At 39.8% G+C, this 27,385-nt stretch overlaps 1 protein-coding gene and 1 pseudogene across 2 annotated transcripts in view; one reads left to right on the top strand and one right to left on the bottom strand.

Annotated features, from left to right (window-relative positions):
- DENND5B (DENN domain containing 5B) overlaps positions 1 to 27,385 on the bottom strand; it is a 194,993-nt gene that overhangs the window by 31,181 nt on the left and 136,427 nt on the right. For both annotated transcript variants that reach the window (XM_039247677.1, XM_039247676.1), the window contains 4 exons: positions 26,753 to 26,884; positions 25,193 to 25,345; positions 24,274 to 24,352; positions 12,511 to 12,592 (listed from right to left, as the gene is read on the bottom strand). In XM_039247677.1, the coding sequence (XP_039103608.1) occupies positions 12,511 to 12,592; positions 24,274 to 24,352; positions 25,193 to 25,345; positions 26,753 to 26,884 (446 nt within the window). The remainder of the gene's footprint in view (positions 1 to 12,510; positions 12,593 to 24,273; positions 24,353 to 25,192; positions 25,346 to 26,752; positions 26,885 to 27,385) is intronic.
- LOC120242162 lies at positions 15,821 to 16,954 on the top strand (annotated as a pseudogene).

Genomic DNA, 27,385 nt, shown 5'->3' on the forward strand with positions numbered 1-27,385 from the left:
CTTTGCATTCCATTACCGGAAGTACTTTCTTCTTGCTTCCCAATTTGATTCTATTCATGTTTGAAATCCCAGCTTCTTCTAGATCACTTTCCATGACCATCACAGCCTTCAATAACCTCTTTAATTTATGAAATGTTGTAGTCTAATTTTTTAAATTACATTTATTTAATTTTTTTAAATAGTTTATTTTTGAGACAGAGAGAGACAGAGCATGAGTGAGGGAGGGGCATGAGAGAGGGAGACACAGAATCTGAAATAGGCTCCAGGCTCTGAGCTGTCAGCACAGAGCCCGATGCGGGGCTCAAACCCGTGAACCGTGAGATCTGACCTGAGCGAAGTTGCCAGATGCCCCTACATTTATTTATTTATGAGAGACAGAGAGAGATAGAGACAAGTAGGGGAGGGGCAGAGAGAGAAGGAGACACAGAATTCAAAGCAGGCTCCAGGCTCTGAGCCGTCAGCACAGAATCCTGATGCAGGGGTCAAACTCACAAACTGTGAGATCATGACCTGAGCTGAAGTCGGAAGCTCAACCAACTGAGCTACCCAGGCGGCCCTGAAATGCTGTAGTCTAATTTATATTTACCGTGTACTGCTTATTATGTTTATCATTTTCTCTTGGTATACAGGTTTCTCAGCTTGCAAAAGCTCCTGGGAAAAGTAGTCCCATGATTCCTTAGCAGCCTTGCAGGTTTCTTTGTACCCTGTAGGGTCTAGCACATAGTAGGAACTCAAAAACTCTGTTGCTTTGTGAATCTGTATCTAACTCTATGCTTTAAAACAATTTATATGCATTTTGTTATTAAACTGTAATCCAAATCTATTAAAAATTTGCTATGCAAATTATATACCATTTGAATCTGCTTTTAATTGGAATTATTTATTATAGATGACTATAAAAGAATTCAGCATAATATTATACAAGTATTACTTCCAAAACAGATCCTGTTAATTCACAGAAAAGCGTATACGGTACAGTTTAAATAACTTATTTACTTGATTTATTCTTTTTTTTTTTTAATGGTTATTTCTTTTTGAGAGACAGAGATGAGCATGAGCAGGAGATGGGCAGAGAAAGAGAGAGACACAGAATCCAAAGCAGGCTCCAGGCTCTGGGCTGACAGCTATGTGGGGCTCAAACCCACGAGCCGTGAGATCATGAGCTGAGCCCAAGTCAGATGCTCAACTGACTGAGCCACCCAGGTGCCCCTTACTTGATTTATTCTTAACCCTACTACAAAGCTTTCTAATTTAGAAAAGTTTCTGTGTACTTTGTCTTATCTGATTGTCACAAAAACTAGTCAGAGGGAGATCATCATTATTTCACTGTAAGGGTGAGAAAATAGAGACTAATCGAGACTAAATGATCCAGTCAAGGTCACAGAGATAAAAAGTATTATTCTAGCCATGTCACCCAATTTCTACCAATTACTTCTTTCTCACACTCACATTCTTGGAGAAGCTCCCCTTCCACAGACCCAGAAGACACAACTCCACTTACCACCAGGATACTAATCTTTCAGCTATAGTGGACTAAGTAGGAGGAATATCTCTGATCTAAACAGAGTCCACTGGATTTTCTCTCAGAAACTAGAATTCGTATTCTGGAAAACCAGGTTACTTTTTGTTGAATGCTAAAAATAAGAAAGGATGTTAAAGCCTGGGCTTGGGCCTGTACGCAATAAAACATAAAAAAGGCAAGGCAACGGAGGGTCGGGGAGGGGAACACGAGCAGATGTGAAGGGAGAAACAGAGACGATCTACTTCCAGTGAGACAGTGAGAGTAACTTGTGACAAGACTCTGCAGTCAGTTCCTATTCTTGCATTCTGGAAGACACTTTTATACATCGCCAATAAATCCATCCCTTTTTACTGAAGCTAGTTTGAATGGGCTTCTGTTCCCTAAAACCAAATGATTTCAAAGAGTGGTAGCTGCTAAATCTGAATCCACATTTCCTGAGTCCAAAACCAGAGTTTACTTTACTGTATCATTAACAAAACCCAGTTTTATTTATTCTTTTTAAACCCAGTATTATTTTTTTGAGAAATTATGGATTAGCCAATTTTAATTTAAGCTCACATTCTGTACAGACATAAAAAATTTCTCAAAATATTCCTTCCCGGGATAACGAAATCAATAACTACTTAGTTTTAGTGTAGAATAAAGACAGAGGCACATAGGCTCATATACACACATTATTAGTAAAAAAGATAAAGGAGCTAGCTAATTTACCCTCATAATTTATTCCCATCTTTACATATAAACAGAATTTTTCTAGGATTTACTCAGGCAGCCGGTTCATTTGTTTACATAGTCAGAATACTCAGACTTGGATTATAGAACTCACAGTCTCCTTGGTCATGTAATGTTCTACTGTGCTCCTCATGATAAATTATATTGTGATTAAGAATTAAAGTCTATTTGAATAGCTAGATGACATGTACATGGTTACTCTGGAAAGATATTTGTAATACTGGTAACATCATAATAATACTTCTCTTTTCTGTGTAGATGACATATACTTCCTTACTATTCCTGTCTCTTCTCTATGGAACAAAAAATCATTCTATAACTGACAGTGTGGTGATATTTGGCATTCACGAAGGTCTTGTGGAGTTGTCTGAGATACCATGACAAAGGGAATAGCCTTCAGATGACTCTATCCTAGACTCATGCCAGCTACTAAGCAACGTGGTGCAAACACTCTTGACAACTAGGAGGACTCTAAGTGTGAATGTCTTTGCCTCAAGAGATAAACCTGGAAAGATAGGAGGTACCAACAGAGACATGTGCCAACAGAGAACATGGACTCAGAGAGGTACATTAATCTTGAAAAATAAGTTTTTTCTTTAATTGTCTGGACTGAAAGAAATCAAAGTTTAGAATATGACTTGGGTGTTATTCCTGAAGGAAAAACATCTATGTCAGCTATATAGGTAATGTTTGGGGACAAAAATGAAGCACTTGCCAATGACCCAGAAACAGGGAAATAATCCTGTTCACCAAGAGTTAAATTCTAAGGTAAACATATCATGGAAAAGAACAACAGTGTATAAAACGTAATTTTGAAGGGACAGACTGGAAGCAGAGAAGGCAGAGAGACAGCCATGGGCAGTGTTTTCTCAGGGGCTTCCTGAGATGCTATCAGTCCCATGAGCATGAGATCAGTAGCGCAGAGCTAGATGGTTAGGCTTCCACAGCTCTTCTTTTGAAGAGAGCAAGCAGTCTTCTGATTTTTATCTAGCTTCCAGGCAGAGAATACCTGTACTGGTGAAAGTCATCTGGTTGGGGAAATAATGCTCTGGCTTCACAGGCAGAGAGCCTGGCACCCTTGTGTACTGCTGGTAGGAATGTAAAATGGTGCAGCCACTGTGGAAAAAAGAATGAATGGTGGTTCTTCAAAAAATTAAACCTAGAATTACCATGTGATCAAACAATTCTACTTCTGGGTGTACACCCAAAAGAACTAAAAGCAGGACTTGAAGAGATAATTGCATACTCAATGTTCATAGTATACACAATAGCCAAAAAGTGGAAACAACCCAAATGTTTACTGTTAAAATGTGGTGTATATATATGATGGAATATTAATCTTTAAAAATGAAGGAAGTTCTGATACATGTTATAACATGGATAAACATTATAAACATTTTGATAATGAACATTAAAAAGAATGTTTAGGGGTGCCTGGGTGGCTCAGTCAATTGAGTGTTTGACTTCAGCTCAGGTCATGATGTTTGTGAGTTTGAGTCCTGCATTGGGCTCTGTATCAGCATAAAGCCTGCTTCAGATCCTCTGTCTCTCTACCTCTCACTCCCCCCAAAAATAAATAAGTAAAACATTTAAAAAATATTTATTTTTGAGAGAGAGAGAGCGTGTGGGTACGCCTGCATGAAAGGGGGAGGGGCACAGAGAGAGGAGAGAGAGAATCCCAAACAGGATTCATACTGTCAGCACAGAGCCCAATGTGGGGACTGAACCCACGAACCATGAGATCATGACCTGAGCCAAAATCAAGAGTCAGACGCTTAACTGACTGAGCCATCCAGGTGCCCTGATAATGAACATTTCAAAAAATATACTAAGTAAAACAAACCAGATGCAAAAAGCGTGATTCGACTTATATGAGGTACCTAGAATAGTCAAATTCACAGAGACAGAAAATGAAATAGAGGTGGGGTGCCTAGGTGGCTCAGTTGGTTGAGCATCTCACTTCGGCTCAGGTAATAATCTCAAAGTGAGTTTCAGCCCCACATCGGGCTCTGTGCTGATAGCTCAGAGCCAGGAGCCTCCTTAGGATTCTCTCTCTCTCAATAATAAACAAACATTAAAAAAAAAGAAAAAAGAAGAAATCGTGGTTACCAGCGGCTTGGGGACAACTGAGAATGGGTAATTATTTATTGTCCAATGGGTATAGGGTTTCAGTTAGGGATGACAACAGAGTTATGGAGATGGATAGTGTTGATGGCTGCATAACAATGTGAATGTATGTAATGGTGTGTGTGTGTACATATGTATATATATATTTTTATATATGAATTCTTTCTTATGATTAAAAAAATTTAATTCCAGTATAGTTAACATACAGTGTTATATTAATTTCAGTGTACAATACAGTGATTCAACAATTCTATATATGACTCAGTCCTCACCATAAGTGTACTCTTAATCCCCTTCACCTCCTTCACCCGTCTGCCCACCCACCTCCCCTCTGGTGACCATCAGTTTCTTCTCTATAGTTGAGTCTGTATTTTTTTGGTTTTCCTCTGTTTTGTTTCTTAAATTGTACACATGAGTGAAATCATATGGTATTTCTCTTTTTATGACTGACTCATTTCACTTAGCATTACACCCTCTAGCTCCATCCTTGTTGCAAACGGCAAGACTTCATTCTTCTTTATTATTACCTCAACATTTATCTATTTTTATTTATTATTTTTTAAATGTTTATTTTTGAGAGAGAGAGAGAGAGACAGCCAGCACGAATGGGGGAGGGGCAGAGAGAGAGGGAGACACAAAATCCGAAACAGGCTCCAGGCTCTGCGCTGTCAGCACAGAGCTCAAAGCGGGGCTCGAACCTACAACTGGGAGATCATGACCTGAGCTAAAGTCAGACACTCAACTGACTAAGCCACCCAGGCACCCCTTATCTATTTTTTTTTTTTTTTTACAAATAGTTTATTGTCAAATTAGTTTCCACATAACACTCAGTGCTCATCCCCACAAGTGTCCGCCTCCATGCCCATACCTCCTCCCCCCTACATCCATCAGTCCTCAGTTTTTGTCAGCATTCAAGAGTCTCTCATGGTTTGCCTCTCTCCCTTTCCCCCACCATTTCCGCCCTTCTTCTCCCCCTTGTTCCTCCGTCAAGTTCCTCCTAATCCTCCTATACGTGCAAACATATGGTATTTGTCCTTCTCTGCCTGACTTATTTCGCTCAGCATAACACCCTCAAGGTCCATCCATGTTGCTACACATGGCCAGATTTCATTGTTTCTCATTGCCATGTAGTACTCCATGGTATAGATAAACCACATCTTCTGGATCCATTCGTCTGTTGATGGACACTTCGGCTCTTTCCATGATTTGGCTATTGTTGAGAGTGCTGCTGTGAACATTGGGGTACATGTGCTCCTATGCCTCAGCATTTCTGTATCCCTTGGGTAAATTCCTAGCAGTGCTATTGCTGGGTCATAGGGGAGTTCTATTGTTAGTTTCCTGAGGAACCTCCACACTGTTTTCCAGAGGGGCTGTACCCGTTTACATTCCCACCAACAGTGTAGGAGGGTGCCCGTTTCTCCACATCCTCGCTTATCTATTTTTTTTTTTTTTTAAATTTTTTTTAAGTTTTATTTATTTCTAGGAGAGAGAGAGAGACAGCGTGAGCAGGGGAGGGTCAGAGAGAGAGGGAGTCACAGGCTGAAACAGGCTCCAGGCTCTGAGCTGGCAGTCAGCACAGAGCCCGAAGCGGGGCTCGAACCCACGAACCGCGAGATCATGACCCAAGCGAAAGTCGGACGCTTAACCGACTAAGCCACCCAGGCGCCCCCTCGCTTATCTATTTTTAATAAAGACTTAGTTTTTTCAGTTATTTATTTATTTTGAGAGAGAGAGAGAGCACATGAAAGAGTGCACACAAACACGGTAAAGGTAGGTAGGTAGAGAGGAGAGACAGAATCCCACTGCACTGATAGTGCAGAGCCTGATGTGGGACTTGAATTCCAGAACCATGAGATCATGACCTGAACTGAGATCAAGAGTTGAGTCAGATGCTTAACTGACTGTACCACACAGGTTCCCTAATTACCACAACCTTTTTCAAAAGCCAAAGAAAGATGGCAGAATATAGGTAGGGGGTATAAGAATGTGTTCACTGTAAGATCTTTTGACTTTGTTGTATGGTTAAAATTTTTTATGATAAAATGTTAGAGAAAAATCCTGAGAAGTCTTTTCTTGGTAATGCCTGTCTACCTTCCTAAAGTCTCCCCCCCACCTTCTCTTTTAAAATTTATACAGAGAGAATGTGAGCAGGGGAGAAGGACAGAGAGAGAATCCCAAGCAGGCTCCACACTCAGCATGGAGCCCGACGTGGGGCTCGATCCCATGACCCTGGGATCATCATGATCTGAGCCAAAATCAAGAGTCAGATGATCAACTGACTGAGCTACCCAGGCGCCCCACTAAAGACGTTTTGAAAGTAATCAACCAGATTTTTTTCTTTAAAAAAATTTTTTTTAATGTTTATTTAGCTTTGAGAGAGAGAGAGGGAGGGAGGGAGGGAGGGAGGGGGAGAGAGAGAGAGAGAGAGAGAGATTGATTGATTAAGACAGAGTTCCAGGCTCTGAGCTGTCAGCACAGAGCCAGATGCAGGACTCAAACTCATGAACTGTGAGATCATGACCTGAGCCAAAGTTGGATGCTCAACACACTGAGCCACCCAGGACCCCAAAGTTTTTCTTTTTCCTTTTTTAAAAAATGTTTTTAATTTATTTCTGACAGAGAGAGAGGAGAGAGAGAGAGAGAGAGAGAGAGAGAGAGAGAGACAGCGTGAGCAGGGGAGGGTCAGAGAGAGAGAGAGACAAAGAATCTGAAACAGGCTCCAGGCTCTGAGCTGGCAGTCAGCACAGAGCCCGATGCGGGGCTCGAACCCACGAACCGCGAGATCATGACCTAAGTGAAAGTCGGACGCTTAACCGACTAAGCCACCCAGGCGCCCCCCTTTTTTTCTTTTTTTAACATTTATTTATTTTTGAGAGAAAGTGTGAGACAGAATGAGTGGGGGAAGGGTGGGAGTGGCGGGACACAGAATACAAAGCAGGCTCTAGGCTCTGAGCCAATAGCCTGGAGCCTGATGCGGGGCTTGAACTCACAGAATACGAGTCATGACCTGAGTCAAAGTCAGACACGCAACTGACTGAGCCACCCAGATGCCCCAATTTTTTTTTTTTCTTTTTAAAGTAAACTCTAAACCATCATGGGCTTGAACTCAGGACCTCGAGATCAAGAATCAAATGCTCAATCAACTGAGCCAGCGAGGCACCCTGCCAACCAATCAAGTTTTATTAAAACCAGCTATCATTTGGTCAAAACATCAGTTTAGGATACTCAGGTGTCTTTTTTAGACTTTTTGTAAGACAAAGACTAAAAATTGAAAGCCAAAGTAACCATTATATGTTAAGTCACAGGACATCATTTTCAGTTGAGTATCCTGAGCAAATACGGATTTAGTCAAGGTTATACTAAATTATATTTAAACTGACATATACCCTTACACTACTGCCAGCTTGTTTGTGTCTCGTCACAGTTGTTATTTTCCTGGCAATGTGGCAAAGGCTGAGAACTTACATCTAGTTAGACAGAGACCTGATCTATGGTCAGGATACCTTAGTTCTAGTTCTATTTCTACTGTTAATTGGCAATATGGTATATGACCTGACCTGCCTGGGCCTGAGCTTTCACATCTGTAAAAAGAAGCTAAGCAATAGGACTTAGGTTTCTTATATACTCTCATATTTAAACTGATTAGTAAAAAGTATTGCAGCAATCACCACCTTTCTAAGCTTCAAAACTTGAACCAAAATAATTCAATAGTGGTTTGGTCAGTAGAATCAGGTAAAGATATAAAGATATATGCAAAAATATTAGATAAGCACACACACACACACTCTCTCTCATGTATACTTACAGAACTTAAAATAGGCAAATCCTTCATTTAACATACATTAATTGAGGGGCGCCTGGGTGGCTCAGTCGGTGAAGCGTCCGACTTCAGCTCAGGTCATGATCTCGTGGTTCAAGTGTTTGAGCCCTGCATCAGGCTCCGTGCTGACAGCTCAGAGCCTGAGGCCTTCTTCAGATTCTGTGTCTTCCTTTCTCTCTGCGCCCCCCACCCCCATACTCTGTCTTTCTCTCTCTCTCAAATATAAAACATTAAAAAAACCAAATATTAATTGAGCACCAATTACGTGTTGAGTTCCATTAACACTTAGTAGCAATTCAACAGTTTTACAGTTCAGACAGATTGCCCTCTCTCATGAAGTTTACAGTGTTAGAAGAACAAACAAACTCAAATAACTGCTCCGGAGAGGATTAAAACAAAGGGGTGTGAAAGAGAGTGACTGGATGGCTAACAGGTGGTCTGACAGGCAGTCTGGGCAGGCTTCTCAGACAAAGCAACATCCGAACTAAGATACAAATGACAAGAAGGAGCTTGGCCTGTGGAAATTCTTCTGGGGCAGGTATCAGGGGAAAGCTGTCAGGTGAGAAGGGAAGAGGGAGAAAAAGGCGCCAGGGCAGGAAGCAAGTGCAGCATGCTGGAGGAACCAAAAAAGTGGTATGAGGGAGAGCGGCAGAAGCCACGGTCACACCGCCTCTGCCAGCCGGGACAAGGGATTTGGATTTTATTCTACGATCATATGACCTAGGGGGAGGATCATATGACCTAGGGCAAGCAATGAAAATGGGGGTGGTAATATAATCCAGGTGAGAAATTACAGGGGCTTAGACTAGAGGGGGTCACAGTTCACTGACCAAGCATCCAATGGAATAGGTGAGCTGCAGCTATACAAGAATTGTACCCCAGGTAATGATAAGTAATCTATGCCTGCCTATCTACCTATCTATAATAACAGTCTCTATACATTTCCCTTGTACCAGACCTGGTTTAAACACCTAATTTATTTTTAAATAGTCTCACAAAATGCTGTAGAAGTGGTTTATACAGTTCCTGTATTTCCAGCTTCCCCTATTAACATCTCATATAACAAAGCAAAGACATTAATGTTGGTTGGTATAGACTGATCTCACCAGATTTTCTCCTTATGTCCTTCTTCTGTTCCAGAATCTAATCCGGATCCCATATTGCATTTGGTTTTCATTTTAGTGTCCTCCAATCCAAGATAGTTCCTTAGTCTTTCCTCATCACTCACAACATTGACATTTTGAAACATATTGGTCAATTACTTTGTAGGATGCCTCTCAGTTGGATTTTTCTGATGTATTCTCATGGTTAGACTGAAGTTACGAATTTATGACAAGAAGATGGCAGAAACAAGTATTCTTTTCAGTGTATCACATTAGGGGGTATATGATGTTATATCTTATTATTAGTGATATTAATCTTGATCACTTGCTTAAGGTACCTGCTGAGTTTCTCTACTATAAGATTATTATCTTTTCCTTTGTAATTAATAAATTCTTGGGGGAGATACTTTGAGATTATGCAACTATCCCAGTTTCACCTTAAACTTTCAACCAACTTCATTCTTTTACATTTATCAATTGGAAGGCTTCTGTACAAAAGAGCTATCCCATTGTTCCTGTTTATGTACTTAGTTCTTTATATCAGAATAGACTCATGGATATTTATTTTACTCTTTGGGTTATGTTCCAATACTACTGTTACTTATGTTGCTCAAACGGCTTTAGCTTTGGCCACTGGGAGCTCTTTCAGGCTGGCTCCTGTGTCTTTATTACATGATGCCCTTCTTTTCTGTGCACTTCATTACTTTTTTGCACTAAAGATTCACTAGCTCATCCTGTATTTTCCCTTCCCCAGTCCTGGAATTAATCACTTCTGCAGGGAGCCCTGATTCCTTTCATTGGAGAATGGTATTTAGAAACCAATATTTGGGTGCTAGGCACGCTCATTGCTATTTTGGGGTATTACTATTTTTAGGCCCTCTCAGTGGAAAGAGCTTGGAAATATATCAGTGAATAACAGGGGTAGGAAATGACTCACAAGAAGTAGCACAGGGGAATTTTGGGTTTATGGAACTGTTCCTTATCATGACTATGCATCTGTGAAAATGCATAGAACTACACACCAAGAAATAATGAATTTTACTGTATATATATTAAAAGCAAAAACAACCAGAAGGTAAGGAGAACCAAAAATAAGCCTAATTAACAAATTAACAAATGAACCTAACTGTATTACAAATGAATAATATAATCACACTGAAGGGAGTGGAGAAAAAAAAGAATGAATCTAAATTTTGGAAGCCAGGGGGCGCCTGGGTGGCTCAGTTGTTAAGCATCTGACTTCAGCTCAGGTGGGGATCTCATGGCTTGTGAGTTCAGTTCCCCACTGGGTGAGCTCAAGCCTCACTCCGGGTGAGACCCAGTACTCTCTCTCTCTCTTTCCTTCTTTCTCTTTCCCTTGCTCATTTGTGCCCTTTCTCTCTCTCTCTCTAAAGAAATCATACATTTTGGAAACCAGTATTTTGACTGCATGCAGAAAGGCTAAAGACAAAGAAAACTAGAGTGGTATACAAACATGGTGGTTCTCTAGTAAATTGGCTTCTGCTTCTCACAGAGGTACGGGTTAGTAATTCTGAAACTATCTTATGGACATACTAAGGTTGCACAAATAAGTAAATATACTATAGATAACAAAGTCAAGTTCTCATGGTTGGAGAAAGCAATTACAAATAAGAGAGAAGGCTAGAATGATCCCTATGGTATTGAATTAGAATCATAGATATGATTATGAATTCTGTGTATACAATATATATATACACATATAAATAAAGTCAGAAACATAAATAAACATGTGTATGCACATGCTTAAGTATATACACATTTGTTTTCAGGGCTATTTTGGGTACCTTACATTTATTACCTCATTGAATCTTTATACTAACAATTTGAGAGAAGCCCTGTTACTATTCCATTTTACAAGTAAGAAAATTGGGAGTATAAGATTGCCTGAGGCTAGAGAGTTAGTGCATGGCTGAGCTGAAATAGCAACCTCTGTGGGCTGGTCCAGAGTCTGAGGTCCTAACCAGCATGCTATACTGTCTCTTACAAAGTAAAGGGAGTATATCTAAGTGGGACACCCCTCTCCCTGAAAAAACAACAACATAAAGGAGATAAAATAAGCAGGAAACTGAAAGAACAGGATAGCCTTAAGTGATGTGACCATCTCCTAATTAGGTTTCGGAAGTTTGGTTCTTCAACAACCATAACCTTAATGTAATAGCTATTGTAAAATCACTATAGAACACATTGGTTTTACGTTTCCATTAAGAGATCTGGAGATCATTTTTCCCTCAGAGTTACAACTATTCCTCTTACGCTGGCCATCAAAAGGAATCATAAGCCACATGAGTGCAACTATACTTTGTCTAGCAAGGAGTAATGACATTGAAAATATAAATATATAAATTGACTCAGAAAACAAAACCAACACTTACTGAACCTTACTATAAGCCAAGCATTTGGAACTTTTTATAGTGATGGACTAACTCACTTAATTCTAACGACTCTGTAAGACAGAAAACTGTTTTTATCTCTATTTAAGAGATGGGAAAACTGAGGCACAGAGAAGTTACAAAAATTGCCTCGCTGTACAGCTCAAGCAGTAAAGCCAGGCTGTGTTACCACTACACTAAGCTGCCACTCTTAACAGCTATGTTTTTCAGCTGCAAGTATCTGCCAAATAAAATACAGATCAATAATTAATATTAATAAAGCAATAAACCATAGAAGGAAAGTGTTCTAATGTTTTAACATTCACTTTAGACCTGTGTAAGTGTTGTACCTAAAATGCTTAAAAGGAGAAAGCCTCTGCCTTCTTCATTCAATAAGTTTATTTTAGATATCTCTATGCTTTATAACAATTTCTAAGAGCAGTAATTGCAACGGATAATTCTCAGATTTGCATTTGCTTCAAATTAAACCTACCTGACAGCAGTTTTTCTGCCAAGTAACTTGTCATTATGTGCAGATTTTTTTGGTTGGTGACTGTGGGCAGCAGGTATTTAAGGAGGTTTTAAAAAACTGAATAAACTGTAAAATAATTTAGCTACTTTAAAACTCTTCTCAGTGGTATTTTCTCTTTGAATTTAATGTCAAGAAAAAATAATAGTAAAATAAGCAAGATTATAAAAAAAGTTTTCTTTAGAATACATAAGCAAAAGAAAAATACACACAGCCATAATTATTTGAGCAATTTAAGTGAAAGCCATAAATATTTAACAGTTATCATCAAATACTAGCACATATACCTCATGTCTTGTATAAGAGAGACCCTGAGTGTTGGCAACATAACTCCTGAGTCAGATTTTCTTCTTTCTGGTCCAAGGGCAACTATATAAAAAAAATACCAGCGAAGTATTAGAAAAATAATAGTAAGGACAAAACAAATATACATGGTTCATATCCTATAAATAAATAATTTCAAATTACTTTGATAAGAACAAATTTTAAGGACAAAAAAAAAGCTCGAAATTTTTTTCCTTGAATGCTGCTACTTTACTATACAGAAAAACAGCTATTTTCTCTCTAATCAACATATTTGGAAATTTAAAATGAATCTTAAAAACCCACTTAGCAAATAATGCAATATGTGTAACTTTTGGTCATAAGGAATAGTCATTGGCTAAAGTTATTCATTCTAATAGCTCAGGATAATTATAAGAAAGCAATGGCTATAAGTTAAGCTACTAAGTATATGAATCATATCTGGGCTCATACACTGCAATCACATAGTTTCCTTATACTGTGAGTGTTTAGAAAAGAAAATCTGGGGTGCCTGGGTGGCTCAGTCGGTTAAGCTCAGGTCAGGGCAAGACTTCAGCTCAGGTCATGATCTCACGGTTCCTGAGTTCGAGCCCTGTGTCCAGTTCTGTGCTGACAGCTCAGAGCCTGGAGCCTGCCTTGGATTCTGTGTCTCCCTCTCTCTCTGCCCTTCCCATGCTCACACTCTGTCTCTCTCTCTCAACATAATAAATAAACATTAAAAAAAAAAAAAAAACCAAAAAGGAAAATCCAGGGGCACCTGGGTGGCTCTATTGGTTAAGTGTCAAACTTTGGCTCAGGTCATGACCTCACAGTTCAAGAGTTCAAGCCCCGCATTGGGCTTTGCACTATCAGCATGGAGACTGCTTGGGATTCTCTCTCTCTGCCCCTCCTCCACTCTCTCTCAAAATAAACAAACTTAAAACAAAATTAAACAGAAAGGAAAATCTAGGGGCACCTGGGTGGCTCAATCAATTGAGTGTCTTGACTCTTGATTTTGGCTCCAGTCACAATCTTACAGTTTGTGAACACAGAGCCTGCTTGATATTCTCTCTCTCTCTGCTCCTACCTTGCTCTCTCTCTCTCTCTAAAAATAAATAAACATTAAAAAAAAGAAAGGAACATCTAAGAGTCTGGGCTATCTAGTCTGATAAGTTTCTACTTCCAAGTTCAGAATCCAAACTACAGTATATATATCAGTGAGTAATCTACATGGGCATTTAGAAGTATAATGTTCATGAGTCACTCTCTTTGGAGCTTGAATGGTTAACATTTATAAAAGAAGGAAGATTACTCTCTTATATAGCAATAGCTAAGCAAGCAACTGATGGCTAATGTATTGTGGTTGGGAGTGCTCAATCTCACTTTAAATGGGATGCTGTGGAGTTCTGTGTCCTTTATCTCTGTTTTACTATCTGTAAACGAAAACTAAATTGCAGTATCACACTTAGCAAATACATGGGTAACACTGGAATATAAGATGTGGGTTTTACTATATATTAAACGTATATTTTCCCAGTTTTTAGATTCATTCTAGGTTGTGGGGACTAGGGTACATGAGGAAACACACAGATATATTTGAAGCTGGCACTAAACATTTTGTTGTATTCAGATCTGCATGTTTTGGCACCTAGTGAAAGAGGCTAGGCTGATACTTGGCAGGTATGAATGAGCACTGATGGGGCTGCCAGGATGAAGAGACTGTGGCCAGGCCAACCTAAAGGCAGTTCTTTTCGGGGCCTTCCATTACCAGGTCATTTGTCATGGCAGTTTCAGGAGGGAGTTTCCAATGGGTCACTGAAAATGCTACTTTATCTGGATTCCTAGGAGGTAACAGACACCAAGGAAACTGTTCCAGAGACTTGCAGGGAATGTGCTATGTTAGTCTTCCTGACTGAGAATATCACTATTTAAGTGTGTTGTTAATAAAAGCACACCTTAGAGAATGCTTGCACATTCCAGATGATTAGACAGCATGAGAGAGGGCCATACCAGTGGTAGGAAACAGGTTGAAAAGAGAGAGATCACGAGGCAGAAAACCGAACTGAAACCATAATCAGCAACTTGGCTAGAGGGAGACATGACAACAAGAAAGAATCATGCCTCTGGGAAGCAGAGAACAGGGGAGAGACCTAATAAAAAAGGAGGTTGACATTTAAAAAAGCAGCAGCATCCTCAATAAGAGCAGTCAGAGGCCTAAGCTTTTCTAGGAATCCTATTTTGGAATCCTATATTCTCTACTCTTTGCTAATCGATGTTTCTTATACATACGATGTATTTTTCAATTTCTCCATGCAATCTGTTAGTTTTCAGCTCACCCTTTAACACTTCTGTATTCTTCTCCGTATTTATAGCCTATTTAGCATTTTTTTTTTTTTTTTAAGAGAGAGAAAGAGCTCACAAAAGAGCAGAGGAGAGGGGCAGAGGAAGGGAGGGAGGGAGGGTGAGAGAGAAAAACATTAATCCCAAGCAGGTTCCACACTTAGCACAAAACCTGATGTAGGGCTTGATCCCATGACCCTGGGATCAGGACCTGAGCTGAAATCAAGAGTCGGACGTTCAACTGACTGAGCCACCCAGGTGTCCCCAGCCTATTTAGAATGTTAGATTGAGAGGACTACAGCTTAACAGTTAAGAACATGGCATTCTCAAACCCTACAGAGAACTTAACAGCTCCTTGACTTTGGGTGAGTAATTTTACTTCTCTACAGTCTGTTTTCTCATCTGCAAACTGGGGTCAGTAACAATACCTACCTTACTCAGATAGATACAAAGCACTTAGAATACTACCTGGCACAAAGTAAGTTCTCAATAAGTGAAATTTAGCTTTAATTTTACCTCTTTGTGAAATCTTTCCTGAATATTGTCTCTTTCTAAGGTACACTGTTAGATGTGGTTCCCTCTCTCTATCAGGACTTGTAAAACTGAACATCTGACATAAACTTAGCATAATTTAATGTTTCTATTACTGTTAAACTATATGCCTTGAGGCTCAGTCATATCTTTTTCGTAGAATACCCAGAGGGCCTAGCAGAGGCCCAACATACATGCCCAATAAATACTCAGGGAGGAAGATGAGACTATTTCGGGCCAGGTGGCAGAGCCTTAAATGACAAATTAGAAATCTGCAGAACTCCTAGGAAGGGGGGAAGGATTCTAAAAAGAATACTGTGCTCCTGAGTGCTTTTTATTAGTTAGCTACAGTGGGAGTATGATGGTATAAGAGAAGTAAATGAGAGTATGATGGTATAAGAGAAGCAAGGGAAATGAGCTACAAGTTATTCCAAAGGCCAGCTTATGGATGAACTAAGAGTGGCAGCCGGTGAGAACAGAGGGGAAATGTACAGCGGCAGCAAACACAGAACGAATGACTTGATGTAGAAAGGGAACAGGACTCGGCCATGGCTGCCAACAAGAACTTGAAAGCTGCAGATTTTCAGCTTGGGAGGGGACCATGGTGCGTGAGGCATAAGAATCCAGTCATTACTCATAGTTTTAGGACTCTGACAGTGATGATGACTTTTTTTCTGCAACTGAACCTTTAAATAAGAAACCCAGACCACCACCAAAGGAGTTGAAACTAGAAACAAGGAAACCTAAACTGAAGAATCTCCAGAAAGAAGACATTTCACTGCAAGAGAAAAACCCCTAAAAAGGGGATGACTTTAGGTGACAAGCTCTACCAGCAAGACTTTAGCTTTATCAGTGAAGCTTTATCAGTCACCATTGATGTGGAAGAGACTCGAGATAAAAGCACTGAAAAACGTGAAGGCAGTGAAACTGAAACAATGAGTAAGGCCCCTCATATCTCCAACTGCAGTATAGCCAGTGATTATTTAGATTTGAATAAGATTACTGAGGAATATGATTTCCCTAGTGTGCAAAGGAAAAGAAAAGCAGCATCAAAGGCTGTGGTACAACAGAGAAGATTCTTTTGGAAGGCAGTCATGCCGACAGTGCTGACGACTCTGAACCCGACTTTGTAACCGGTGAAGAGTGTGAGGATGACTCTGATTTTAGTGAGAGTGAAGAGAATGATGAAGACTTCACCATGAGAAAAAACAAAGTGAAGGAAATCAAAAAGAAAGATGAGAAGGTCAAATCCCCAGTTGAAAAGAAGAAACCTAAATCCAAACGTAATACTTTGGAAGTGACTTCAGGAGATTCTGCTCTAGCTGCTGTGAAATCAGACCCTCAGCCTTCACCAAAAAAAAAAAAAAAGATTTCTGTGTCTTCAGAGGCCACTAGGAAACCATTATAAATACGCAGTCCTTTAGCTGAAAACAAAAACCTAAGTGGCAGTATCTGGAAGCAGCAGCAGCAGAAGCCCACTGGCGGGCATGTCTGTTAAGCCTTCAAATCAGAGTCTCCACCCTGGTTTTGTCCAGATTAGCATGAGATAAACTTTTGCATCCAAATGTCACCGAGTAGCTGGGTGTGGTAGTAAACATGTTTAAGAGAATCACAGTTTTACAAGTGTGTTTATATTTGATTTGTGTCTACATTTAAGGAGGGTATCAAAATATAAAGGAATCCTTTAATGTCCTATAAACTGCCTCTACCCATTCGGTGGTGATGTTCGCTGAAGTTATTCAATAAAAGATTTATCAGAATGATCTTGCAGTATCATTTCCTTCTGAAGAACATATTCTATTATTCCTGTGTATAATAAGTCATTGCCATTCAGCAGCTGTCACTTTGACATGGAGGAAGTCCATGTTACATGCTGTTCTTTTCTAGAAACATGATGTTTCTTTCTAGCTTTATCTAATTTATTGCACCTTAACTGTAACTGTTTAGAGTTTATATGGCAAAAGGAAACATTCTCACTTTTTCCAGGAGACATTTCTGAAATCTTACTTAAGCTACACTGTCAGTTTTATTGCAAAGATGTTTCTTTTTTTTTTTTTTTAAATGTTTTTTTATTTATTTCTAGGAGAGAGAGAGAGAGACAGCGTGAGCAGGGGAAGGTCAGAGAGAGAGGGAGTCACAGACTGAAACAGGCTCCAGGCTCTGAGCTGGCAGTCAGCACAGAGCCCGACGCGGGGCTCGAACCCATGAACCGCGAGCTCATGACCTAAGCGAAAGTCGGACGCTTAACCGACTAAGCCACCCAGGCGCCCCGCAAAGATGTTTCTTATTTTAGCCAAATACTTATAGTAAGAATTCAGAATTCTTTTACACATTAAAATGGTTGCTGTAATGACATATGTCTCCTACTCAGAAGTAGATGTATATTGTATAGCAAATAGAATTTCATGATATTTTATGAAGTTCTGTCAAAACCTTTAATAAAAGTAAAAAAGTTTAAAAAAAGTGAATAAGACTCAAGAGTCAAAAACAATAGGGGTGCCTGGGTGGCTCAGTTGGTTAAGCATCTGACTTCAGCTCAGGTCATGATCTCACAGTTCGTGGGTTCGAGCCCTGCATCGGGCTCTGTGCTGACAGCTCAGAGCCTGGAGTCTATTTCAGATTCTGTGTCTCCTTCTCTCTCTGACCCTCCCCTGTTCATGCTGTCTCTCTCTCTCAGAAATAAATAGAAAACATTAAAAGAAATAAAAAAAAAACAATATTAAGTATAAATATAAAATGATTTAATATATATTATCTCATCAAATTATTACTTTCCTTTGGATTTGTTCATCTTAATTTTTTTTCTTAAATAGTTTATTGTCAAGTTGGTTTACATATAACACCCAGTGCTCATCCCAACAAGTCCCCTTCCCCTGTTAATGTTAATTTTGTAAATTAAGAAACTGAGGCTCAAAGAGGTCAAGAAACCTGCCCATTGTATGCATTCATGAAAAGGGGCAGAATGTTTTAATGTCACATCCATTGGGTTTTCTGTACATTACAGATGACTTTCTACTGCTAAGCTTGATTGAGAGAAGAGTGCTGATGCCATTAAATAATACAGAGAGAAGGGAGAAAGCCAAACAGGGACAGGAGGGAGAGGGGCTGAGACAGTTTGTTTTAAGATGTGCTGGATTTGAGGTCATACTGGGCCATCAAAGATGACTGTGTAGGGACTAGGGCTGGAGAGAGAGATTTATGACTAATCTGCAATCACATAATTAGAGGATGACATGGTAAGTCAGCAACAGTAGCTGTTATGTTTTGAATTATATCCCTCAAGAAGGTGTAGAAGTTCTAACTCCCAGGACCTGTGAATCTGACCTTCTTTGGAAATAGGGTCTTTGTAGACGATCAATTTGAGGTCATTAGGATGTGCCCTAAATCAATGTGACTAGTGTCCTTATCAAAGGGAAATTTGGATACAGAGATAGACACAAGTAGAGAAAAGATGATGTATGATACATTGAATATACCACTTAAAGGCTAAGAAATTTCTGAGATGACCAGAAGCTAGGAGAGGGGCATGGGACAGATTTCCCTTGATAACTTTCAGAAGGGACCACCAACAGCTAACACTTTGATTTTTGGGCTGTTAGCCTCCAGAAATGTAAGACTGCTGTGTAAGCTAGCCAAGTTGTGGTACTTTATTGCTGTAGCCCTAGGAAACCAATACAATATTAGTGACTTTGGAGGGAAGAGTTTAGAAACCTGTACACAGAAAACAGATAGGAGTTAATGAGCAAAGCCACATATTTTATCTAGAAATCTAAATTCTAAGGTTTCTGTGAAGTCTACTCCAGAAGAGAAATTTATACAGTATTTAAATGTATACATTACTATTTCTTAATTCAACACACTCAAATGTAATAGGACACTTTCTCCTTCAATATAAACACTGTGGATTTACTATTTAGCCATAGGAATTCCTTTTCTATATCTGCCTGAATCAAAGCTATGACATAGGCAGCAAGTTTGTAGAGGGTAGAGACTGTATATATTATTTTTATAAAACCATCTACAGTCTACAGGCAAGTAAGTAATTAATAGAAATCTTAAATTTTTTTTTTTTAATGTTTATTTATTTTTGAGAGAGAGAGAGACAAGAGTGTGAGCAGAGGAGGGGAAGAGGGAGAGGGAGACACAGAATCTGAAGGAGCCACCAGGCTCCGAGCTGTCAGTACAGAGCTTAATGCGGGGCTTGAACTCACAAACTGGGAGATCATGACCTGAGCTGAGGCTGATTGCTTAACTGACTGAGTCACCCAGGTGCACTGAAATCTTTATTTTTAAGTGAGCTCTGCGCCCAGCGTGGGGCTTGAACTTATGACCCTGAGATCAAGAGCTACAGGCTCTACTGACTGAGCCAGCTAGGCACCCCTAATAGAGAACTTTTGATGAAGATAAGATGATTGAAGAGTGGCTCAAAATTCTTGGCTAGACCCAGAATGACCATTTAAAAGCAGTATTTTCACCCTCTTCTGCATCTGACTCTACTACTTGCCAAATGATTGAAAAATCCACTTTAAGTTTAGTGGAATCTTGTCTAAAGATGCAAGTTTTAAGAACATCATCTATGTCTAAACCAGCCAAGATTTAAAAAAAATTTTTTAATTTTAGAGAAAGAGAGAGAAGCACAAGTATGGGAGAGGGTCAGGGGGAGAGAGAGAGAATCTCAAGCAGGGTCCACACTCAGTGCAGAGCCAAATGTAGGGCTTGATCCCATAACCCTAGGATCATGATATGAGCTGAAATCAAGAGTTGGACACTCAACTGACTGAGCCACCCAGGAGCCCCTAAGCTGGCCACATTTTTAAAAATTTTAATTAGCCAATATATTTTTAAATGCTTTTTAAAAATCTATTTCTAAGAGACAGAGAGAGACAGCATGAGCAGGGGAGGTTTAGAGAGAGAGGGAGACACAGAATCTGAAGACAGGCCCCAGGCTCCAAGCTAGCTGTCAGCACAGAGCCCTCCTATGCAGGGCTTGAATCCATGAACCGTGTGATCATGACCTGAGCCAAAGTCGGACGCCCAATTGACTGAGCCACCCAGGTGCCCCAAATTAGCCAATATTTTTAAAGACAGAGACTTTTGAGTAATATGTCAAGAACAGTCTTCTTTCTAGGATCAATTGCATCCTGAGATCCTTTCTCTGAAATAGGACCTCAAACTACTAGGTGCAGTGATTTGGCACTGCAAAATTTAATTAGGTCAAAATTAAGACAGTCTGAAAGACATGAAAGAAACTTAAAATGTGTATTACTAAGTGAAAGAAGCCAATCTGAAAATATACTACATACCACATGATACTTAACTACATGGCATTCTGGACAAGGCAAAACTATGGAGAAAATAAAAGGGTCAGTAGCTGCCAGCAGTTAGTAAGGAAACAGAGGAGTAAATAAGTGGAGCACAGAGAATATTAGGGTGGCAAAAGAACACTATATGATACTATAATGGTGGATCCATGTCACTTTACATTTGTTTAAACCCATAATATGTACAAAACCAAGAGTGAACCTAAACTAAGGATGTTGGGTAATAATCTGTCAATGTAGGTTCATCAACTATAAGAAAAGTACCACTATGTTAGGGGTGCTGATAATGGGGGAGGCTTGTGTATGTGGGGGTGGTGAGTATATGGGAAGTCTCTGTATTGTGTGCCCACTACTGCCATGAACCTAAAACTGCTATAAAAAATAAAGGCTATTTTTAAAAAATTAAGAGGATCTACTCTGCTATGGTCTTCTTGCTAAGACAGACTTTTTCTATTCTTCTGCTTCCCTTACAATGTCTCTGACTCCCATTTAGTGTTGCTTCTGAAGGAACAGTATCGATCATTGAGTCTCATCCTGGCTCAATGCTATTAAGAGAAGTGTTCAAACCTATTGTGAATCTCTAAGTACATGGAGGATCACTCCTTAATATGAAATGTGTAGTCTGTTTACTGCCATTATCAGGATGCTTAACAGTTGGTAAACAAAAAGTAATTCTGGGGGGAAAAAACCTCACCCAGATTTAAAAGCAAAAAAGTCAATAAACTGCTAATTTCAGGGGCGCCTGGGTGGCTTAGTCGGTTGAGCGTCCGACTTTCACTTAGGTCATGATCTCACAGTTCGTGGGTTCAGGCTCCGCGTCGGGCTCTGTGCTGACTGCCAGCTGAGAGCCTGGAGCCTGTTTCAGTCTGTGACTCCCTCTCTCTCTGACCCTCCCCTGTTCACGCTGTCTCTCTCTCTCTCCTAGAAATAAGTAAAAATATTAAAAAAAATAAATAAATAAACTGCTAATTTCTGTATAATTAGAACACATTGCTTCTCAATAAAGAAGTATTTTGTTTTTAAACTAATGTTTTCATATATATTTCACACTGTCGTATTTTAAAATCCTAGCATCATGCGCTGAATCATCAGAAGTGTTAGAGCAATATTTATAATAAAATATACGCCTCCTAACAGACAATAAGTTTGATTTCAAAAGCTACATAGCTTACATTAGTCCTACTTAGGATCAGTAAAATATGTAGATTTTTTTTCATTCTCTTATCACTAGCCCTTCATCAACGCTTGACAGCATAGCACAAATAGTGACTACATGAGGCTTTGACACACTTGATACTTTTTAGCCTGGACTTGAGAGTTTTGCTGGTCCCACCACTGACTAATAAAAGGCCTCTGTAAACAGCTGAGTCTCCGGTCTCCACCTCAACCACCCAACATTTGAGCAGCCACAGCCATGAAGCTGCTGGTGGTGCCGGGCAGCTGCTGGCTCTAACAGGTGGACATTCTCACATGCCTCGTTTTGCAAAAGCCAAATGCTTCCATCTCCCTGACTTGAACTGACCTCAGTTCTCCAACATTTCATCCTACAAAGGGCTATTTCTTCCTAGGAATTTATTTTTTCTAAGAAGGGTAAGCTACCTTGGTTATAGTTTTACAGTCTGAAGAGCTAAATTTTCTACGAACACAGGTAACTGTTAGAGACTGTTTCAGGGCATACACCCATGCATTTTTACTTTCTCTTTTTTTTTCTTTTTACGTTTTTTAACATTTTTTTTTTGAGAGACAGAGACAAAATGTGAGTGGGGGAGGGGCAGAGAGAGAGATACAGAATCAGAAGCAGGCTCCAAGCTGAGCTGTCAGCACAGAGCCAGATGCAGGGCTTGAACCCACAAACTGTGATATCTTGATCTGAGCTGAAGTTGGATGCTCAACCGACTGAGCCATCCCAGTGCCCTGCATTTTTACTTTTTCAAGAGAAAAAAGGGCAAAGGAGATGGACACTACGGAATGTTTTTAAACTTAATCTCAATCTTTACAATTACAGTTACATCTTAGGACATCAGAACCTTGATATTCTATTTAGTGGAGCTCCAGGATAATATATAGTATCAAACTCATATTCCTAGCTGTCCCATTAAACACATTTGAAAACTAGGTTTCCTGGTGGCTCAGTTAAGCATCGGACTTCGGCTCAGGTCATGATCTTATGGTTCATGAGTTCAAGGCCCGCATCGGGGTCTGTGCTGACAGCTCAGAGACTGTGTCTCCCTCTCTCCCTGCCTTTTCCCCACTTGTGCTATGTCTCTCCGTCTCTCTCTCTCTCAAAAATAAATAAACATTAAAAATATAAAACAAAATAAAAAACCTAGGTATCCAACAATAAACACCACATTTAGGGTAGTACTGCAATGAAGAGAATGGAAATAGGGTATGTTTCCATATTTGCAATGCTTTCTTAAGCTGCTGGTTGGCTTATTAATTTTTAAAAACCTTTTTTTAACATTTCTGAATGTTTAAAATAATCCATAACTTAATTTTTTTGGCTTATTTTTGAGAGAGAAAGAGCATGAGCAGGGGAGGGGCAAAGGGAGAGGGGGACAGAGATCTGAAGCAGGCTCTGTGCTAATAGCAGAGAGCCCCACGCAGGGCTTGAACCCATGAACTGCAAGATCATGAGCTGAACTGAAGTCACATGCTTAACTAACTGAGGCACCCAGGCATCCCAGATAATCCATAATTTTAGAAAAGGTTCCCAAATAGCTGATTTAGTATAAAACATTTTATCCTTACTGGATTTCTACCATTACTTCTACTTTTTGTGAAATAGATGGTCATTTTACATAAAGAAAAATACACTGAAGACAGAATATCTAGGAACCCTATACAGCTCTAATTAGCTAAAGTATAATAACATTTCTAACATGTTATGTCTTGTTGTAAACTGAAGAAGAAATCTGACTCCTGAAGAACTTTTGAGACATATATACATGTTTTTTCTCTGAAAGACTATTAATGATGGTTATAACAGTTTACGGAAAAATGCCCAATATACACTACAACCTAACAGTGGTGAGAGTAAGGTATACTTGTATGATCCTTTACAATTCGTTAAGGGTTTTCACATGTTTTCTCATTTAATCAGCATTATAGTCTTATACAGCTTAATATTATTTTCCCTGTCTTGTGGACAAAGATCAGAAAGGTCAAGTGACTTTCCCCAGGTTTCAAAACTAGTAAGAAATAACTGCTCCTTCTGCTTTACCTCACTGCTAGGAAGATGGGTAAGTTTCAGACTGACAGAGAGAGAGGTAAAGACAAAGCCGTATGGGCGAGCTTGGGTGGCTCAGTTGGTTAAGTGTCCCACTTCGGCTCAGGTCATGATCTCATGATGTGGATTTGAGCCCCATGTTGGGCTCTGTGCTGACAACTCAGAGCCTGGAGCCTGCTTCAGATTCTGTGTCTCCCTCTCTCTCTGTCCCTCCTCCACTCGCACTCTATCTCTCTCTCAAAAATGAATGTTTAAAAAAAAAAAAAGACAAAGCCGTATGGTATTGATTCTTCATATGGTCCAATGTTGCCAGTTCTGTAGAAACAATCAAACCAACGAACTCTCACCTGGTGATTCTGCAAGGTGCTCTTGTTTCTCTTCTCTGTCCTGAAACTGAATTAAATGTGACCACAAAGCTGACTTCCCCTGAAATTACAAGGTTTAAAAAATTTTTCATTTTATAAGAACTAATTAATAAAAAAATAATTTATCAAAACCATTGATCCAAGCTTATCCATTCTCAGCTGGGTGATATTCTGAGCAACTCACTCCTTGTGAAATGAGGGTCATCCTTTGCCTCACTGAGAAGATGAGCAACAGCCTGGGGAAGGGCAGCTAAAGAGACGGCCAGAAATACAGGCATGGATTTCTGAACTTCAGCAAGGTCATTACTTAGTTGTATGTTTAGGACTGTCTACACTGGCCACACTAGTAACCACAGGATTAAAAGGCTCTAGCAGCACAGAATGTATTTGTGTATATCCATATGCAAAATATGTTTGTATGTATGGAATGCCAACTATGGAAGAAAACAAGCCAGGAGAAAGAGAAAAGGGGAGGAAGAAAGAACATGCCCACAACAGAAAACAATCAGAACAGGAGATAAAGAGTGACAAAAACAAAGAAACTATTTGATTTTTTGTACCCTGAATAACTAAATAACTTAAAATGGTAAAGAAAGTTAATTCTGGCTAACAGTTTTTCTCGCAGTGACGAAGCAGACACTTAATGGAATCAACAGGGGATACAGCCTCTACAGTAAACGTGGTATTTTATCCTTCTCTGCTTACCAGGAAAGAGCCCCCAAACCACCCCTTAATCATGGGTTTTATTTTATTTTTCTGGAACTAAAAAGCCTATGGTGCATTTCTAGTCATCCTGTGACAAAGGAACATATCCTTTAATTTTTATATCTTTTTCTCCTTGTGACAGTTCTTGACAGGGTTCCTAAGCAGCCACGTCACCAGGACCTCCTGAGACCGTTACCTGCTTAATCTGCAAGCCATGGCTCCAGATCCTTTCTAGTAGGTCACAGAGACTGGCGATCAAGGTGTTCTCCTCCAAGCCAGTTATGTTGGCTTCTCCATGGCCTAGTTCCACTGCTTCGTGTCCCATCTTCTCCACCAACATGCGTTTTGTCTGAGAACATCACATGTGATCACAAGTATTATCCCAGCAGTGAAGTAAAAACCCAACAAGTCAACTACTGGATCAGAGACCTGGGTTCCCTTGATTACACTTTTTTTCTTCAGATTTTATTTTTAATAAGCTTTACACCCAAGGTGGGGCTTGAACCTACAACCCCGAGGTTGAGAGTGGCACACTCCACCTACTGAACCAGACCCCCCTACCTTCATTATACTTCTAACTGTAGATTTTTCATCACTTTGGGAAGAACCTGAAACCCATCCAGCCACTGCAACTAAGTCCCCAATGCCCCTGCACTTTGGGAGACTGAAGGTACCTGCAGTTAGCTTAGGTGTTTGCATTTAGGCAAAAACCACAACACAAACAGGCAACTCTAAATTACTCAGAACTCCCTAATTTGTGCATGAATCAGGCCTCTTTTTCCTTTCTCTTTTCCTCTTTTATCTTGTCTCTGCTCATGAGTCTGTGCCAGAAAATAAAAAGGAAATGGAAATCAGTATCAAGCAGTCTAATTTACATCAGTCTCAGCTGCACTCATAAAATGTGTAAAGTGAGAGAGAACCTAGTTCCTTTAGGTGGGAACCTTGTCTCTCTGATTCAACCCTGTATGCTGATACTGGAAATAGTGTTATTTACTTAATACAAAGAAGGTATTCTAGAAATGACTGTCAAATAACAGAAAAAAATTCTTGGCTAAAATGATGTCCTGAATTTTGTCAGTTTGTATTACCACCTTTGATGAACACTGAAGGGACTAGTGTGTTAATATACACAAACCCAGGGGCACCTGGGTGGCTCAGTTGGTTGAGTGTCTGACTTCAGCCCAGGTCATGATCTTGCGCTTCATGGGTTCAAACCTTGCGTCGGGCTCTGTGCTGACAGCTCAGAGCGTGGAGCCTGCTGTGGATTCTGTGTCTCCCTCTCTCTCTGACTCCCCCTCCCCCACTCTGTCTCCCCAAAATAAATAAACATTAAAAATTTTTTTAAAAATATATAAAAATCTACACTATAGCTAAAGCCTTCTTCCGCATGGGTATATATACATGATGGGCACAGACAAGGTTCTACACAAAAACTGTGTTGCCTCTCACAGAGGATGACCACGTTTCTGACATAACTTCTGACTGGCTTACTATCCTGTTCAGGTTGGAGAAGAAAAAAGCAGTGGCTGAAAAGGTGGGAGAAACTGTGCAGGGCTCTCATGTCACTGATTCTGTGGGCAATATAGGACCCGTGAAGGTTCATGACCTCAGTAAAGAGTACACAAGGTTATACCCCGGGGAAAGTTTTCTTCTAGGAAAGCTACAGGCTCAAATGAGAGCGGATTCAGCTCATCTTAGCCTCTCACACGGAATGAACATGAGTGCACACTGTCTTGCATCGGTGAATAATACATACCTTCATTCTACATTCTTTTAATAAGCCTTCTACGAATTTGCAGTTGGTCTGTGCAATCACTGCAGGTGAGAGGTCTGACAATTTGGGTTGCCTCAGGTTTTTTCCTAAACTTCGTGCCTCTTGCATATATTTCTAAAAATTAAAGAGCATTTTTAATACATAAACTTCAAATACTCCTTTCTTAACATTATACAAATAAGTGTAGAAAAAACAAGATGCAAAAAAGGCCCTAAGTGTATTCATGCAATAGCAATTCAAGTTTTAGCAGCACCAAAAAGCAGAGGACATGTGTACTCCCTTCACCTCCTAATTGTTAACCCCTGTGACAATGAGGGTGACAGAAACCCCATCAGGTTAAAACACATCATAATACGATGGAATCTAATCTCTTCTAGTTTATTCTTAGTCAGGAGCATGATGGGGATGAAAAAAATTGGGGTTTCTGGATTACTAATCCAAGGTTTTCAGATCACTGGTTTCCTCCTCTCCTCACAGATGGAGACTGAACATACTTCTACCTTGGGCAGTGCTCTCCAACCCAACCCTTTGCTGTTAATCAAGTTACAACAGTAAAATCAGGAGCTCTAGAACTTGGTTGCAACTAATTTTATAGCTTCAGGCATATTTGCTTAT

This window comes from Hyaena hyaena, unplaced genomic scaffold (assembly GCF_003009895.1).
Source record: "Hyaena hyaena isolate Hyena2069 unplaced genomic scaffold, ASM300989v1 scaffold_303, whole genome shotgun sequence".
Taxonomy (NCBI): domain Eukaryota; kingdom Metazoa; phylum Chordata; class Mammalia; order Carnivora; family Hyaenidae; genus Hyaena; species Hyaena hyaena.